Source organism: Cherax quadricarinatus, chromosome 29, assembly GCF_038502225.1.
Source record: "Cherax quadricarinatus isolate ZL_2023a chromosome 29, ASM3850222v1, whole genome shotgun sequence".
NCBI lineage: Eukaryota > Metazoa > Arthropoda > Malacostraca > Decapoda > Parastacidae > Cherax > Cherax quadricarinatus.
Window position 1 is genome coordinate 31,049,366 of NC_091320.1, and position 20,258 is coordinate 31,069,623.

At 42.4% G+C, this 20,258-nt stretch overlaps 1 protein-coding gene across 1 annotated transcript in view; it reads right to left on the bottom strand.

Annotated features, from left to right (window-relative positions):
- The window catches only part of LOC128690554 (uncharacterized), a 331,846-nt gene that overhangs the window by 17,881 nt on the left and 293,707 nt on the right, over nt 1-20,258 (bottom strand). Inside the window, exon 33 of the mRNA XM_070089803.1 lies at nt 3,057-3,201. Within this exon, the coding sequence (XP_069945904.1) occupies nt 3,057-3,201 (145 nt within the window). The remainder of the gene's footprint in view (nt 1-3,056; nt 3,202-20,258) is intronic.

Below are 20,258 nucleotides of genomic sequence, written 5' to 3' on the forward strand. Positions count from 1 at the left end.
TGCACCTGCTCTACATGTAGTGCACCTACTCTACATGTAGTGCACCTACTCTACATGTAGTGCACCTGCTCTACATGTAGTGCACCTGCTCTACATGTAGTGCACCTGCTCTACATGTAGTGCACCTGCTCTACATGTAGTGCACCTGCTCTACATGTAGTGCACCTACTCTACATGTAGTGCACCTACTCTACATGTAGTGCACCTGCTCTACATGTAGTGCACCTGCTCTACATGTAGTGCACCTGCTCTACATGTAGTGCACCTACTCTACATGTAGTGCACCTACTCTACATGTAGTGCACCTACTCTACATGTAGTGCACCTACTCTACATGTAGTGCACCTGCTCTACATGTAGTGCACCTACTCTACATGTAGTGCACCTACTCTACATGTAGTGCACCTGCTCTACATGTAGTGCACCTGCTCTACATGTAGTGCACCTACTCTACATGTAGTGCACCTGCTCTACATGTAGTGCACCTACTCTACATGTAGTGCACCTACTCTACATGTAGTGCACCTGCTCTACATGTAGTGCACCTGCTCTACATGTAGTGCACCTACTCTACATGTAGTGCACCTGCTCTACATGTAGTGCACCTGCTCTACATGTAGTGCACCTACTCTACATGTAGTGCACCTACTCTACATGTAGTGCACCTGCTCTACATGTAGTGCACCTGCTCTACATGTAGTGCACCTACTCTACATGTAGTGCACCTGCTCTACATGTAGTGCACCTGCTCTACATGTAGTGCACCTACTCTACATGTAGTGCACCTGCTCTACATGTAATTCTTGATCATGCTTAATTACATTTTCTTCAAGTTACATTTCTCCCAGTGTGATTATTCTACTGATTCTCTGTTTATTCTAGTTTTTTTACTAATTTCCCCGTCAATTCTCTGACTGTTTTGGATTCACTGAATTGGAAAAATACTCAAAATTCTGTGATAAAAACCATAATAACTTCATTCCCCGGGCGTATAATAATAAAAAGAATAATAAAAATGTTAACAAAAGGAATAATAGGATAATGAGAGTAATAATAAATAATGATCGTTACTGTGTTTCCTTCTAATGTTTATTTAATTTGTATGAATTTCTTCTATTTTCTGTTTACTCACATAATGCTTGATTTCCTTTGCTGTGATCAGTGTTTGTGTTTGTGTGTGTGTGTTTGTGTGTGTTTGTGTGTGTGTTTGTGTGTTGTTTGTGTGTGTCTGTGTGTGTGTTTGTGTGTGTGTTTGTGTGTTTGTGTGTGTGTGTTTGTGTTGTGTTTGTGTGTGTGTGTTTGTGTGTGTGTGTTTGTGTGTGCGTTTGTGTGTTTGTGTGTGTGTTTGTGTGTTGTGTTTGTGTGTGTGTGTTTGTGTGTGTGTGTTTGTGTGTGTGTTTGTGTGTGTGTTTGTGTGTGTGTTTGTGTGTGTGTGTTTGTGTGTGTTTGTGTTGTGTTTGTGTGTATGTCTGTGTGTGTGCTTGTGTGTGTGTTTGTGTGTGTGTGAGGGGGGGAGGGATGGAGTGGGAGACAATCCTCACCAGGTATCCTGCTGGTCGCCTTCTCTCTCTCTCTCTCTCTCTCTCTCTCTCTCTCTCTCTCTCTCTCTCTCTCTCTCTCTCTCTCTCTCTCTATCTATCTATCTATCTATCTATCTCTCTTTCTCTCCCTCTTCACCCTCTGATTATTAGTGCAGAATGTATACTGTAATAAATTCTCTAAGTACAAGGTGGGGGAAGAAAATCATGTGTCTCAGAAGCTGGCTGAAACTCGACAGGGGTGTTTTATTGTTATTGTTGTTGTTGCAAGAAAACAAAAACAAAACAGCAACACATGAGGCCAAGACGTGACTACTGGTGAGTTGGAATGGTGAGGTGGTGGTGTGAGGCAGTGGTGGACCGCCACTCACCGCCACGCTAGGGAAGGCAAGGCAGCAGAAACCTCTCTGAGTGTCGTATAGGAGTCGCGGAGGGTTCATATATACTTACGAGGAGCTCTCAGAACAGATGCTATTCATGCTACCGTCGGTGGACTCCTTAGAAGGTTGGTTAACCAAGCGAGCCTGGCTAGGAGTGGGGGCCACCTCCTGTGAACGCTGCACCCCGCTAGTACTACGCTTTCTACCGCCCTCTGCGGAGGAGTCAAAACGTGATACTGTCAGCACTACAGCGCTGGCCGGCACTACTAACAAAAAGGCGGCCTAGGAGCTCAGACCGGGGGCACTGGTCCGGGCGTGCCCCTAGCCCAGGCGAGCACGAGGAGTAGCAAGGCAGTCTAGACAAAAACTTCTAACTAGTGTACAAAATATCAAAATTCTCTGGCTTAAATCCAGACAGGAGAAGATTCATCACTCTCCTGGGGCCTAGAATAAAAATTTTTATCATTCCCATAAATCAGGTCAAATCTTTAGGAGAAAACTTCAATATAATGCAAAGGCATGCTCGTCTATAGCTACCTTAATAGCGTATTGCAAGTCTGTAAAACTACGTATTCACTCTGAATTGTAACTCAGTATGTTACATAGACCGATCAACTACTTATAACTCCCATTCTTGAAATACTCTACTCTGCAAGCCAAATCTTTCAAGCTGTACGTCAACTACAATCCAGCAAACATTCAGGTGATTTTAAATGCAGTGTAAGAGACCAGTTGACTAGGTAAGAGTGGTGATGAAGTCTCGGCTACTCACTCTCCATGAAATGCATTATGTAAGATTGTTACAAAAGTGTTAGTCAGCTGAATCTGTGCTGGAGTGCTAAGCACCGTGCATCCTCACTTCAGAGCTAAGTCACAAGGCCAGCGAAGACAGTTAAGGGGGTTTTAAGACACTGATTATATTAAAAAAAAACAGTAGATTTGTAAAACGATGAGGGGTATTTTTTAGGTGGGAGAGGGACAGAAGGAGAGACAGACGGAAAGATAGAGAGAGAGATAGAGAGAGGAAGGGAAAGGGAGCTCTATAGCCGGTATGGTTGGCCAGCCACTATATGCTTGACTACTGGCCGCTGGAGCTGGCACCCCCCTAGAGTGGAGGGTGTCCGGGCCTGCCCCACACCTGTCATCCCCGTCAGCTTCCTCACTACTCTGGCTGGAACTCTGTCTCATCAGATGCCGCGACCCCGTCGGTAGGATCTCCTCGCTCCGATGTACCGTTATTTGGCTTCTAGACTTTTTCCGAAAGCCTAATTTCCGTTTTCGACCTGAAGACAGTATGGGTTGAGGAGTGACGAAGGAGGTTAGGCCAAGTAGTGGTGGTGGGGAGGAAAGCTACACTGCTTGTTGCCAACCACAAGGCAAGCAATAGAGTGATACAAAAATACAAGGTAGAACAGACAGTGTACCACCACAAGAAGACTACACATCTATAGTCCAATAATTGAAGGAGAAGAAGATGTGATAGAATCTGACCACAACAACAGTAGTTGTTACTCTAGTAACCGAAGCCCTTTTCTATATTAAGAATGACAGTAATTACCTTTACTAACCACTACATTCTTTTACTTACACACGTGACACTTGTAATATATATATATATATATATATATATATATATATATATATATATATATATATATATATATATATATATATATATATATATATATATATATGTCGTGCCGAATAGGCAAAACTTGCGATCTGGGCTTAAATAGCAACGATCGTCTTATGAATAAGACAAGAGAAAATTTGTGTATGCAATAATTTTGCAAAAATCATTCTGAACCTAACGAAATAAATATATTTCATTGTGTTTGTTTATTATTAAATTATTGTAAACTTATCTAAAATATATTTAGTTGGATTAAGCTAAATTAATTGGCGCTTTTTATAATAAGGTTAGGTAAGTTTTCTAAGGTACTTTTGTTATAAAATTATTAATTTTTACATTAACATAAATTAAAAATATATATCTTCAAACGTATAAGAGAAAATTTTAGAAAGGACTTAATTTAAAATGAGTTCTTGCTAAATGACCAATTTTACATATATATATATATATATATATATATATATATATATATATATATATATATATATATATATATATAATTTTTTCTAGAATGTAAACTAAAATATATATTAATTAAGACTTAGTCTTATTCAAAAGATACTATACTTAAATTAATGACTTGATGAGGATGGTCTATAATAGTTGCCTACGTGTAACGTCACAAAAATATAACCTACGCACGTCATACATTCCATTACTCTTGACATCACATGACGTCAATTATTATATTGACAATACAGTTATAAAGTGTCCAACTGTCAAGTTCTCTCATAAGTCCCTTGACAGGAAAGCACTTAAGATAACCTTCAGGATGTTCTTTTTTTGAGTATGTGTGAGCGTGGTAACAGGTGGAGTCACTGAGTATGTGTGAGCGTGGTGACAGGTGGAGTCACTGAGCATGTGTGAGCATGGTGACAGATGGAGTCACTGAGTATGTGTGAGCGTGGTGACAGGTGGAGTCACTGAGTATGTGTGAGCGTGGTGACAGGTGGAGTCACTGAGCATGTGTGAGCGTGGTGACAGATGGAGTCACTGAGTATGTGTGAGCGTGGTGACAGGTGGAGTCACTGAGCATGTGTGAGCGTGGTGACAGGTGGAGTCACTGAGTATGTGTGAGCGTGGTGACAGGTGGAGTCACTGAGCATGTGTGAGCATGGTGACAGGTGGAGTTACTGAGTATGTGTGAGCGTGGTGACAGGTGGAGTCACTGAGCATGTGTGAGCGTGGTGACAGGTGGAGTCACTGAGTATGTGTGAGCGTGGTGACAGGCGGAGTCACTGAGCATGTGTGAGCATTGCTACAGATGGAGTTACTGAGAATGTGTGAGCACGGTGACAGGTGGAGTCACTGAGCATGGTGACAGGTGGAGTCACTGAGCATGGTGACAGGTGGAGTCACTGAGCATGGTGACAGGTGGAGTCACTGAGCATGGTGACAGGTGGAGTCACTGAGCATGGTGACAGGTGGAGTCACTGAGCATGTGTGAGCATGGTGACAGGTGGAGTTACTGAGTATGTGTGAGCGTGGTGACAGGTGGAGTCACTGAGCATGTGTGAGCGTGGTGACAGGTGGAGTCACTGAGTATGTGTGAGCGTGGTGACAGGTGGAGTCACTGAGTATGTGTGAGCGTGGTGACAGGTGGAGTCACTGAGTATGTGTGAGCGTGGTGACAGGTGGAGTCACTGAGCATGTGTGAGCATTGCTACAGATGGAGTTACTGAGAATGTGTGAGCACGGTGACAGGTGGAGTCACTGAGCATGGTGACAGGTGGAGTCACTGAGCATGGTGACAGGTGGAGTCACTGAGCATGGTGACAGGTGGAGTCACTGAGCATGGTGACAGGTGGAGTCACTGAGCATGTGTGAGCATGGTGACAGGTGGAGTCACTGAGCATGGTGACAGGTGGAGTCACTGAGCATGTGTGAGCGTGGTGAAGCATGGTGACAGGTGGAATCACTAAGCATGTGTGAGCACGGTGACAGGTGGAGTCACTGAGCATGGTGACAGGTGGAGTCACTGAGCATGGTGACAGGTGGAGTCACTGAGCATGTGTGAGCATGGTGAAGCATGGTGACAGGTGGAGTCACTGAGCATGTGTGAGCATTGTAATAGGTGGAGTCACTGAGCATGGTGACAGGTGGAGTTACTGAGCATGGTGACAGGTGGAGACACTGAGCATGGTGACAGATGGAGTCACTGAGCATGTGTGAGCATTGTAATAGGTGGAGTCACTGAGCATGGTGACAGGTGGAGTCACTGAGCACGGTGACAGGTGGAGTCACTGAGCATGGTGACAGGTGGAGACACTGAGCATGTGTGAGCATTGTAATAGGTGGAGTCACTGAGCATGGTGACAGGTGGAGTCACTGAGCATGGTGACAGGTGGAGACACTGAGCATGGTGACAGATGGAGTCACTGAGCATGTGTGAGCATTGTAATAGGTGGAGTCACTGAACATGGTGACAGGTGGAGTCACTGAGCACGGTGACAGGTGGAGTCACTGAGCATGTGTGAGCGTGGTGTCAGATGGAGTTACTGAGCATGTGTGAGCACGGTGACAGATGGAGTTACTGAGCATGTGTGAGCATGGTGACAGGTGGAGTCACTGAGCATGTGTGAGCATGGTGACAGGTGGAGTCACTGAGCATGTGTGAGCATGGTGACAGATGGAGTTACTGAGCATGTGTGAGCACGGTGACAGATGGAGTTACTGAGCATGTGTGAGCGTGGTGACAGGTGGAGTCACTGAGTATGTGTGAGCATGGTGACAGGTGGAGTCACTGAGCATGTGTGAGCACGGTGACAGGTGGAGTCACTGAGCATGTGTGAACGTGGTGACAGGTGGAGTCACTGAGCATGTGTGAGCATGGTGACAGGTGGAGTCACTGAGCATGTGTGAGCATGGTGACAGGTGGAGTCACTGAGCATGTGTGAACGTGGTGACAGATGGAGTCACTGAGCATGTGTGAACGTGGTGACAGGTGGAGTCACTGAGCATGTGTGAGCATGGTGACAGGTGGAGTCACTGAGCATGTGTGAGCACAATGACAGGTGGACTCACTGAGCATGTGTGAACGTGGTGACAGATGGAGTTACTGAGCATGTGTGAGCGTGGTGACAGGTGGAGTCACTGAGTATGTGTGAACGTGGTGACAGGTGGAGTCACTGAGCATGTGTGAGCATGGTAACAGGTGGAGTCACTGAGCATGTGTGAGCATGGTAACAGGTGGAGTCACTGAGCATGTGTGAGGATGGTGACAGGTGGAGTCACTGAGCATGTGTGAGCATTGTAATAGGTGGTGTCACTGAGCATGGTGACAGGTGGAGTCACTGAGCATGGTGACAGATGGAGACACTGAGCATGGTGACAGGTGGAGTCACTGAGCATGTGTGAGCATTGTAATAGGTGGAGTCACTGAGCATGGTGACAGGTGGAGTCACTGAGCATGTGTGAGCATGGTAACAGGTGGTCACTGAGCATGTGTGAGCATGGTGACAGGTGGAGTCACTGAGCATGTGTGAGCATGGTAACAGGTGGAGTCACTGAGCATGGTGACAGGTGGAGACACTGAGCATGGTGACAGATGGAGTCACTGAGCATGTGTGAGCATTGTAATAGGTGGAGTCACTGAGCATGGTGACAGGTGGAGTCACTGAGCACGGTGACAGGTGGAGTTACTGAGCATGTGTGAGCGTGGTAACAGGTGGAGTCACTGAGCATGTGTGAGCGTGGTGACAGATGGAGTTACTGAGCATGTGTGAGCATGGTGACAGATGGAGTTACTGAGCATGTGTGAGCATAGTGACAGGTGGAATCACTGAGCATGTGTGAGCATGGTGACAGATGGAGTTACTGAGCATGTGTGAGCACGGTGACAGATGGAGTTACTGAGCATGTGTGAGCGTGGTGACAGGTGGAGTCACTGAGCATGTGTGAGCATGGTGACAGATGGAGTTACTGAGCATGTGTGAGCACGGTGACAGATGGAGTTACTGAGCATGTGTGAGCATGGTGACAGGTGGAGTCACTGAGCATGTGTGAGCATGGTGACAGGTGGAGTCACTGAGCATGTGTGAGCATGGTGACAGGTGGAGTCACTGAGCATGTGTGAGCATGGTGACAGGTGGAGTCACTGAGCATGTGTGAGCATGGTAACAGGTGGAGTCACTGAGCATGTGTGAGCATGGTGACAGATGGAGTTACTGAGCATGTGTGAGCATAGTGACAGGTGGAATCACTGAGCATGTGTGAGCATGGTGACAGGTGGACTCACTGAGCATGTGTGAACGTGGTGACAGGTGGAGTCACTGAACATGTGTGAGCATGGTGACAGGTGGAGTCACTGAGCATGTGTGAGCATGGTGACAGGTGGAGTCACTGAGCATGTGTGAGCATGGTGACAGGTGGAGTCACTGAGCATGTGTGAGCGTGGTGACAGGTGGAGTCACTGAGCATGTGTGAGCGTGGTGACAGGTGGAGTCACTGAGCATGTGTGAGCATGGTGACAGGTGGAGTCACTGAGCATGTGTGAGCATGGTGACAGGTGGAGTCACTGAGCATGTGTGAGCATGGTGACAGGTGGAGTCACTGAGCATGTGTGAGCATGGTGACAGGTGGAGTCACTGAGCATGTGTGAGCATGGTGACAGGTGGAGTCACTGAGCATGTGTGAGCATGGTGACAGGTGGAGTCACTGAGCATGTGTGAGCATGGTGACAGGTGGAGTCACTGAGCATGTGTGAGCATGGTGACAGGTGGAGTCACTGAGCATGTGTGAGCATGGTGACAGGTGGAGTCACTGAGCATGTGTGAGCATGGTGACAGGTGGAGTCACTGAGCATGTGTGAGCATGGTGACAGGTGGAGTCACTGAGCATGTGTGAGCATGGTGACAGGTGGAGTCACTGAGCATGTGTGAGCATGGTGACAGGTGGAGTCACTGAGCATGTGTGAGCATGGTGACAGGTGGAGTCACTGAGCATGTGTGAGCATGGTGACAGGTGGAGTCACTGAGCATGTGTGAGCATGGTGACAGGTGGAGTCACTGAGCATGGTGACAGGTGGAGTCACTGAGCATGTGTGAGCATGGTGACAGGTGGAGTCACTGAACATGTGTGAGCATGGTGACAGGTGGAGTCACTGAGCATGTGTGAGCATGGAGACAGGTGGAGTCACTGAGCATGTGTGAGCATGGTGACAGGTGGAGTCACTGAGCATGGTGACAGGTGGAGTCACTGAGCATGGTGACAGGTGGAGTCACTGAGCATGGTGACAGGTGGAGTCACTGAGCATGGTGACAGGTGGAGTCACTGAGCATGGGCTAGCATGTCTATTCTTTGATTCTATTTTTTTCTATATGGTGTATATATCAGGGTTTCCTTCTAACTAGTTGAGCCTAGTCTGAGGAATAAGAAAAGCGAAAATTTGTGTACGCAAAAATTTCGCAAAAATAATTTTGAACCTAACGAAAAAATGCATTTCATTTTGTCAGTTTATTATTAAATTATTGTAAACTTATCAAAAGTATATTTAGTTGGATTAGGCTAAATTAAATTGCGCTTGTTATAATAAGGTTAGGTAAGTTTTCTAAGGCTCTTCTGGTACAAAATTATTAATTTTTACATTAACATAAATGAAAAAAATATATCTTAAACGTATAAGAGAAAATTTTAGAACGAGTTCTTGCTAATTGACCAATTTTACCTGTTCTGCACGACATATATATATATATATATATATATATATATATATATATATATATATATATATATATATATATATATATATATATATATATATATATATATATATACTGTACATAGGTCACTGGCGAGCCTAAAACTAGGTCAGATTGTATCAGTGCAGCCGCTTAACAGTGTGCTGCTGGCAGTATGAGATACAAGTGGTACTTCAAGGTCTCTTGTGTCAACATTACATATAATCTGCTCTATCTTGAGGGGAAGAGGGTGAATCATGACTACTTTTCTACAATATATATAGGATAGTGAATATATATCTACACTGACAGTAGGATTATTAATTTTAATTTTTTTTTTTACCAGCCGTGTTTAAAAATCTTGCAAGATAACATTAACAGTATTCGCGAGAAATTCACTGGGATTTTTTTTCCAAAATCAGATTAAAAAAAAAAAATTCTGTGTATCCAATCGTCGATACTTCAAAGTACTTAAATTGCCACAAGGTAACTCCTCAACTTTGGCAACCCTCAATTTATCCACTTTATATATAAAAAAGTGGAAGTCATTAAAAAAAATACTATCGAAAGCAAAAACACGAGAAAAAGCTAGAAAATCATGCAAATGAGCGTAATAAATGGTAAATATTATCAGTGCCAGTGTTTATCTACCTACACCCTCACTTTCCCCTTATGCCTGGCTGCAGCTTCCTCCTCCAGGGCAAAAGCCACAACAAAAATGAGGGGAAAAACACACAGAAGATATTGGTCAGTGGTCACCGTAGCGGTGGTTGGCATGGCAACACTCTCCTGGTGCTGCCTTCATCCTCTATGAGATAGCTCCTACTAGTGTCTGCAGGAAGGTTCTATTAGTCACTGTAGGTTCTACTAGTAACTGTAGGTTCTACTAGTGTCTGTAGGAAGGTTCTATTAGTGTCTGTAAGAAGGTTCTACTAGTCACTGTAGGACGGTTCCACTAGTCACTGTAGGACGGTTCCACTAGTCACTGTAGGTTCTACTAGTGTCTGCAGGAAGGTTCTACTAGTGTCTGTGGGAAGGTTCTACTAGTCACTGTAGGAAGGTTCTACTAATGTATGTAGTAAGGTTCCGCTAGTCACTGTAGGAAGGTTCTACTAGTCACTGTAGGGAGGTTCTACTAGTCACTGTAGGGTCTACTAGTCACTGTAGGAAGATTCTACTAGTCATTGTAGGGTGTACTAGTCACTGTAGGAAGGGTCTACTAGTCACTTAGGAAGGTTCTACTAGACATTGTAGGTTCTACTAGTCACTGTAGGTTCTACTTGTCACTGTAGGAAGGTTCTACTAGACACTGTAGAAAGGTTCTACTTGTCACTAGGGAAGTTCTACTAGTCCTTGTAGGAGGGTTCTACTAGTCCTTGCAGGAGGGTTCTACTTATCACTGTAGAAGGCTCCTACTAGTCAGTGTAGGAAGGTCCTACTAGCCACTGCAGAAGGTTCCTAGTATTCACTGAAGAAGATTTCTACTAGCCACTGAAGAAGATTTCTACTAGCCACTGCAGAAAGCTCCTACCAGTCACTGTAAGAGGGTCTTACTAGCCACTGTAGAAGGCCCCTACCAGTCACTGTAGGAGGGTTCCTACTAGCCACAATAGAAAGCTTCTACTAGTCACTGTAGGAAAGTTCTACTAGCCACTGTAGAAGGCTCCTACCAGTCAGTTTAAGAAGATCCTACTAGCCACTGTAGAAAGGTTCTTACTAGCTACTGCAGAAGGCTCCTACTAGTCAGTGTAGGAAGGTTCTACTAGCCACAATAGAGATGTCCTACCAGTCACTGTAGGAATGTCCTACTAGTCACAATAGAAGTCTCCTAGTCAGTGTAGGATGCGTCTCCTACACACTACACAAGCCTCAGTTTCATCAGCAGTAAGAGAGGAGAAGGGATAGTGCGTAATTTAACATTACTATCATCTTCAACTAGCTATCTGAGTTAGAAAAAAATATGTATATATTTAGGAACTATTAAAAAAACTGCATTGAACTAAGCGACCTGCAAAAAAGATTAGCTATGAACAATTAGTGTGCAACTGAGGGTAACTTAGCTAACATGCATGGTTCTAGACGAAAAAAATACACACTCATTCACAATGTTAGTCTAGATTATAACTATACACACACGCGCACACATACACATACACTCAGAGAATAAGGTACAGGAGATGTCACTCGACCACTGCAAGGAGAAATAGGTGAGTAAAAACACGTACTCGTATACACAAACAAACATAAAACACACACATACACACACACACACACACACACACACACACACACACACACACACACACACACACACATACACAAACATGAAAAATATACATATATACACAAACATGAAAATACACACGTACACACACACAGAATGGCCAGGAGATGTCACTCAACTACTGCAACCAGAAATAAGTGAGTAAAAACACCCACACACAAAAAACTAAATCATCATACAATAATTAGTAAGAAATTCATTAAACATTAATTGTTACTTAATTTCAATAAATACTCTCAAGAGTCTCTCATGTTTCTCTATTCAAATTTATTTTTAAACTTATAAACAACATTTGAAAAAAAAAATTATCTAAAATCTGTAAATATTTTAACTTCTAAGTTTGTCTATATTAACATGACGTCTAAAATATAATGTATACATACGATGTGTGTATACATAAAGGTTTTTGAAACGTTCTTTTATTGCATCCTTCAAAGTTATGTATTGCATCCTTCAAAGTTATTATTGCATCCTTCAAAGTTATGTATTGCATCCTTCAAAGTTATTATTGCATCCTTCAAAGTTATGTATTGCATCCTTCAAAGTCATGTATTGCATCCTTCAAAGTTATGTATTGCATCCTTCAAAGTTATGTATTGCATCCTTCAAAGTTATGTATTGCATCCTTCAAAGTCATGTATTGCATCCTTCAAAGTCATGTATTGCATCCTTCAAAGTTATGTATTGCATCCTTCAAAGTTATGTATTGCATCCTTCAAAGTTATGTATTGCATCCTTCAAAGTCATGTATTGCATCCTTCAAAGTCATGTATTGCATCCTTCAAAGTTATGTATTGCATCCTTCAAAGTTATGTATTGCATCCTTCAAAGTTATGTATTGCATCCTTCAAAGTTATGTATTGCATCCTTCAAAGTCATGTATTGCATCCTTCAAAGTTATGTATTGCATCCTTCAAAGTCATGTATTGCATCCTTCAAAGTCATGTATTGCATCCTTCAAAGTCATGTATTGCATCCTTCAAAGTTATGTATTGCATCCTTCAAAGTCATGTATTGCATCCTTCAAAGTCATGTATTGCATCCTTCAAAGTTATGTATTGCATCCTTCAAAGTTATGTATTGCATCCTTCAAAGTTATGTATTGCATCCTTCAAAGTCATGTATTGCATCCTTCAAAGTTATTTATTGCATCCTTCAAAGTCATGTATTGCATCCTTCAAAGTTATGTATTGCATCCTTCAAAGTTATTATTGCATCCTTCAAAGTTATGTATTGCATCCTTCAAAGTCATGTATTGCATCCTTCAAAGTTATGTATTGCATCCTTCAAAGTTATGTATTGCATCCTTCAAAGTTATGTATTGCATCCTTCAAAGTCATGTATTGCATCCTTCAAAGTCATGTATTGCATCCTTCAAAGTTATGTATTGCATCCTTCAAAGTTATGTATTGCATCCTTCAAAGTTATGTATTGCATCCTTCAAAGTCATGTATTGCATCCTTCAAAGTCATGTATTGCATCCTTCAAAGTTATGTATTGCATCCTTCAAAGTTATGTATTGCATCCTTCAAAGTTATGTATTGCATCCTTCAAAGTTATGTATTGCATCCTTCAAAGTCATGTATTGCATCCTTCAAAGTTATGTATTGCATCCTTCAAAGTCATGTATTGCATCCTTCAAAGTTATGTATTGCATCCTTCAAAGTTATGTATTGCATCCTTCAAAGTCATGTATTGCATCCTTCAAAGTCATGTATTGCATCCTTCAAAGTTATGTATTGCATCCTTCAAAGTTATGTATTGCATCCTTCAAAGTCATGTATTGCATCCTTCAAAGTCATGTATTGCATCCTTCAAAGTCATGTATTGCATCCTTCAAAGTTATGTATTGCATCCTTCAAAGTTATGTATTGCATCCTTCAAAGTCATGTATTGCATCCTTCAAAGTCATGTATTGCATCCTTCAAAGTCATGTATTGCATCCTTCAAAGTCATGTATTGCATCCTTCAAAGTCATGTATTGCATCCTTCAAAGTTATGTATTGCATCCTTCAAAGTCATGTATTGCATCCTTCAAAGTCAGGTATTGCATCCTTCAAAGTCATGTATTGCATCCTTCAAAGTCATGTATTGCATCCTTCAAAGTCAGGTATTGCATCCTTCAAAGTCATGTATTGCATCCTTCAAAGTCATGTATTGCATCCTTCAAAGTTATGTATTGCATCCTTCAAAGTTATTATTGCATCCTTCAAAGTTATGTATTGCATCCTTCAAAGTCATGTATTGCATCCTTCAAAGTTATGTATTGCATCCTTCAAAGTTATGTATTGCATCCTTCAAAGTTATGTATTGCATCCTTCAAAGTCATGTATTGCATCCTTCAAAGTCATGTATTGCATCCTTCAAAGTTATGTATTGCATCCTTCAAAGTTATGTATTGCATCCTTCAAAGTTATGTATTGCATCCTTCAAAGTCATGTATTGCATCCTTCAAAGTCATGTATTGCATCCTTCAAAGTTATGTATTGCATCCTTCAAAGTTATGTATTGCATCCTTCAAAGTTATGTATTGCATCCTTCAAAGTTATGTATTGCATCCTTCAAAGTCATGTATTGCATCCTTCAAAGTTATGTATTGCATCCTTCAAAGTCATGTATTGCATCCTTCAAAGTTATGTATTGCATCCTTCAAAGTTATGTATTGCATCCTTCAAAGTCATGTATTGCATCCTTCAAAGTCATGTATTGCATCCTTCAAAGTTATGTATTGCATCCTTCAAAGTTATGTATTGCATCCTTCAAAGTCATGTATTGCATCCTTCAAAGTCATGTATTGCATCCTTCAAAGTCATGTATTGCATCCTTCAAAGTTATGTATTGCATCCTTCAAAGTTATGTATTGCATCCTTCAAAGTCATGTATTGCATCCTTCAAAGTCATGTATTGCATCCTTCAAAGTCATGTATTGCATCCTTCAAAGTCATGTATTGCATCCTTCAAAGTCATGTATTGCATCCTTCAAAGTTATGTATTGCATCCTTCAAAGTCATGTATTGCATCCTTCAAAGTCAGGTATTGCATCCTTCAAAGTCATGTATTGCATCCTTCAAAGTCATGTATTGCATCCTTCAAAGTCAGGTATTGCATCCTTCAAAGTCATGTATTGCATCCTTCAAAGTCATGTATTGCATCCTTCAAAGTCATGTATTGCATCCTTCAAAGTCATGTATTGCATCCTTCAAAGTCATGTATTGCATCCTTCAAAGTCATGTATTGCATCCTTCAAAGTCATGTATTGCATCCTTCAAAGTCATGTATTGCATCCTTCAAAGTCAGGTATTGCATCCTTCAAAGTCATGTATTGCATCCTTCAAAGTCAGGTATTGCATCCTTCAAAGTCATGTATTGCATCCTTCAAAGTCAGGTATTGCATCCTTCAAAGTCAGGTATTACATCCTTCAGTCATGTATTGCATCCTTCAAAGTCAGGTATTGCATCCTTCAAAGTCATGTATTGCATCCTTCAAAGCCATGTATTGCATCCTTCAAAGTCATGTATTGCATCCTTCAAAGCCATATACTGCATCCTTCAAAGTCATGTATTGCATCCTTCAAAGTCAGGTATTGCATCCTTCAAAGTCAGGTATTACATCCTTCAGTCATGTATTGCATCCTTCAAAGTCAGGTATTGCATCCTTCAAAGTCATGTATTGCATCCTTCAAAGCCATATACTGCATCCTTCAAAGTCAGGTATTACATCCTTCAGTCATGTATTGCATCCTTCAAAGTCATGTATTGCATCCTTCAAAGTCATGTATTGCATCCTTCAAAGCCATGTATTGCATCCTTCAAAGTCATGTATTGCATCCTTCAAAGCCATATACTGCATCCTTCAAAGCCATGTATTGCATCCTTCAAAGCCATGTATTGCATTCTTCAAAGCCATATACTGCATCCTTCAAAGCCATGTATTGCATCCTTCAAAGCCATGTATTGCATCCTTCAAAGCCATGTATTGCATCCTTCAAAGCCATATACTGCATCCTTCAAAGTCATGTATTGCATCCTTCAAAGTCATGTATTGCATCCTTCAAAGTCATGTATTGCATCCTTCAAAGTCATGTATTGCATCCTTCAAAGCCATATATTGCATCCTTCAAAGTCATGTATTGCATCCTTCAAAGTCATATATTGCATCCTTCAAAGCCATATATTGCATCCTTCAAAGTCATGTATTGCATCCTTCAAAGTCATATATTGCATCCTTCAAAGTCATGTATTGCATCCTTCAAAGTCATATATTGCATCCTTCAAAGTCATGTATTGCATCCTTCAAAGTCATATATTGCATCCTTCAAAGTCATGTATTGCATCCTTCAAAGTCATATATTGCATCCTTCAAAGTCATGTATTGCATCCTTCAAAGTCATGTATTGCATCCTTCAAAGTCATGTATTGCATCCTTCAAAGTCATGTATTGCATCCTTCAAAGTCATGTATTGCATCCTTCAAAGTCATGTATTGCATCCTTCAAAGTCATATATTGCATCCTTCAAAGTCATGTATTGCATCCTTCAAAGTCATATATTGCATCCTTCAAAGTCATGTATTGCATCCTTCAGTCATGTATTGCATCCTTCAGTCATGTATTGCATCCTTCAAAGTCATGCATTGCATCCTTCAAAGTCATATATTGCATCCTTCAAAGTCATGTATTGCATCCTTCAAAGTCATGCATTGCATCCTTCAAAGTCATATATTGCATCCTTCAGTCATGTATTGCATCCTTCAAAGCCATATATTGCATCCTTCAAAGCCATATATTGCATCCTTCAAAGTCATGTATTGCATCCTTCAAAGTCATATATTGCATCCTTCAAAGTCATGTATTGCATCCTTCAAAGCCATATATTGCATCCTTCAAAGCCATATATTGCATCCTTCAAAGTCATGTATTGCATCCTTCAAAGTCATATATTGCATCCTTCAAAGTCATGTATTGCATCCTTCTAAGGCATTTAATGCCCTTGAATTGTAGCTGTGTCTGACTCAGCCACATTACGGAATCATTTACCAAAGAGGACATAGTCTATAACTCTCCTGTTAACCTCTGACTCAACTCTTGGACATGACCTGTTTTTCTGCTAGTGGGGTCCCGCCCACCTGTGGAGATGGAAGTAAATGGTATAAAATACCGACACAATGGAAATATGATAAATTAGACACATGTGCAACTCTTGGGTATCTTTATTGAGGAAACGTTTCGCCACACAGTGGCTTCATCAGTCCATACGTAGGAGAAACTTGAAGAACAGGAGGAGAACGAGGTAATCAGTCCCTCAACCTTGAGTCGATGTGTTCAGTCCATCAATCTTGAAATATAAACACATATGCAGTATAATGTGATCCTTTATTAACAACGTTTCGCCCACACAGTGGGCTTTTTCAAGTCACAAACAGATCTACCTGGGGTGTTGTTGTTGTTGTAGGTTTGCCGGTACTTCCGGCCCGAGTCTTCTCCAGATGGCGATCCGGCGGTGGCCTCCCGGGCGGGGGGTGTCGTTCATCTTCTTCTTTCTTCTCTATTGCTTCTTGGGGCCCTCCGGTTGGAGGGTGACTTCTTCTGTCTTGCGGTGACTCCCCAAGTGGGAAGTATCTTCTCGTTTAGCATCTTCAGCAGCATAGGAGGGCGGAGGTAGCAATTACAGGGTTCTTTTTGGAGCCACACCCCAGCTTTAGTAGGCAGCAAAGTGCTGGGGAAACTTGCCTTCACGATGATTGATCATTGACAGTCCTGCTAGATGAGGGTACCATCTTCAGCAGCCCCATTTTGGAGAGTCCTGAATTTCTTCCTTGTGGTGTAGTCGAGTGCCACAAAGCAGTGACTTTTTGAGAGTAGGTTGATCAGGGATTCAGTGGTGAATGATCGAGTTGAGTCGCAGGTGAACTTGACTGTCCCGTTGTGGAGGAGTTGAATAATTTCTGGAGTGTACATTGCGTTCTCATTCTGGATGGTTGTGTAGAAGTATACACCAGGCAAGCAATGGACTTCTTGTGAAGGAGTGGCGGTAGTACGTAGGGATGCATCCCAAGGCTCTTGTGTTTTAACCTTCTTGGCTGGCGGCTGAGACGTTTGAGGTGAGGCGTCTGATTGGTCCGTTGTGACGGAAGTGGAAACAGGTGCTGGTGGACTCTTATTGGTGGAATCGGTCGGCGTCTCAGTGGTCTCTGATTGGTCCATCTCTGTGTCGGGAGGAAGGTGTGGTAGCGGTGGAGCAGCGGTAATGTTGGAGACATTTGCAGTGGATTTTATGATCTCTGTGGAAGGTGGAGATGCAGGGAATGTGAAACCAGGCATGTTGTTGAGCTTGAAGAGTTCGTTGATGGTGGTGCTGAAGGAACCAGGTTCAGCTACATTCTGCACATGAGCATACATAATGCAGTAAAGAATCTTGGTGGAGTCGCCAGCAAGAGCTGGCGAAGAAGTGGTAGATGCAGCTTGCGTGGCTTGAAGAATCTTGGTAGTATCTGCTTGAAGCTTGGTAATAGCAGCATATGTAGTCGCTTGTGCAGTGAGTTTTTTTTTTTTTTTTTTTTTTTTTTTTGTTGGAGTTGTTTCTTAAGTATATCTCGTCTGGTTGGGCACTTGGCAGCAAGAGTATGGTGATCATTCTTGCAGTTCAAGCATTTAGGTGGAGAGTCAGTAGTGCACGTCCTGAAGTCATGACCTTCTTGGCAGCAGGTGGAGCAGAACTTCTTATTCTTGGCAGGGCAGTCTTTGGTGGTATGTAGGTATGAGTAACAGTAGGAACACTGGAATTTGATGGAATTTTTCTACTTCGATGAAGGCTGGATTAATGTGGAAGTAGTGAATAGCCAGTCCCTCAGCGAGAGCTCTGGCTGCCATGTTGACGTCACTGAAGGTGACCTTCAGCATGGAGGAGGCATTGGGTATTTTGGTAATGAATTCCACCTTGGCAAGTTCTGTGCTTCAATGGGCGACTTGATTTCTTCGGTAGCCTGGGCAGTGATGAGCTTGTCGAGTCTCTTGAGGAACACAGTTCTCCTGGTCCTCAGAGCTGGGGAAGTCAAGACAATAAATCCCTGATCTCGTAGAGTGGTTGTAGCAGTGGTGGTAATGAGTTTTTCAGCCTCGGTGTCGTCAGTACAGACGACAACGAAGGCCTCTTTGAGCGAGAGAATCGCATTGAACTTGACTTGCAGTCTGCCACTGACGACAGCTGCAAGTGCTAGCTTAGACGAGTCACTGACTCTCCCACTCTCTTTGATCTTACCCTGTTCGAGAAGTGCATCGTGAAGTGTGGTCTGCTACGCTGTGTTGAGATCTACCTGGGGTGGAAGGTACGCGAGTATTTATAGTCAGGTTCAGAATGCTGAGGTCAGGTGGAGAATGCTACATCTGATGATGTACCGAGTGGAGTTATAGAGTCTAAAATCTTGGGTAGCTTGGAAGGGAGATTGGATAAGTTTGTGAACATAAGAACATAAGAACATAAGAAAGGAGGAACACTGCAGCAGGCCTGCTGGCCCATACTAGGCAGGTCCTTTACAATTCATCCCACTAACAAACATTTGACCTACCCAATTTTCAATGCTACCCAAGAAATAAGCTCTGATGTGCAAGTCCCACTCAAATCCAACCCATCCCACTCATGTATTTATCCAACCTAAATTTGAAACTACCCAAAGTCCTAGCCTCAATAACCCAACTAGGTAGACTGTTCCACTCATCTACTACCCTATTTCCAAACCAATACTTTCCTATGTCCTTTCTAAATCTAAACTTATCTAATTTAAATCCATTACTGCGGGTTCTCTCTTGGAGAGATATCCTCAAGACCTTGTTAATATCCCCTTTATTAATACCTATCTTCCACTTATACACTTCGATCAATTAATACCTATCTTCCACTTATACACTTCGATGTATAAGTGAGCAGACCTTCTGCAGTGTTCTTCCATTCCTATGCTTTTATGTGGGATAGCGATGAAGAAGTTTCTTGGCAAGTGGTTCAGCTATGTTATAGAAGCCACTATTCTGGTTGAAGTTGTCGGATATAGAAATAAGTGATGATTCCAGGATTCTTCGGTATTGAGTGTTGTCTTCTGTGGCGATAAGTCTTGAGTTTCTGTAGTTTATCAAGTGGTTGTGTGAATTACGGCGTTGTACACAGGCATTCCTTGTATCGTCAGTCCTGCTTGCGTATTGGTGTTCTTAAATACGTGTTTGGAGGTCCCTTGATGTTTTGCCCACGTATAATTTGTTGCAGTCATTACAAGGGATTATGTATACCCCTGCAGAGGGTGGAAGCTTGTCCTGTCTATCACTGGTAATGTCCTTGTGAGCAGAAAGTCTGCTCACAAACTTATCCAATCTCCCTTCCAAGCTACCCAAGATTTTAGACTCTATAACCCCACTCGGTATATCATCAGATGCAGCATTCTCCACCTGACCTCAGCATTCTGAACCTGACTATAAATACTCGCGTGCCTTCCACCCCAGGTAGATCTGTTTGTGATTTGAAAAAGCCCACTGTGTGGGCGAAACGTTGTCAACAAAGGATCACATTATACTAAATATGTGTTTATATTTCCACCTGTGTAGATGCCCTCAACTGCTGCGTCTCTCCTGCCTCTGCTTTAAATTGATCAAAGCTAGGGGACTGAGCACGTACCAGAGCAGAGGGACTGATTACCTCATCTTGCTCTGTCTCCAGGGTGATATCACTGTTTTGAATGGAAAATATATCAATGATTGGCGAA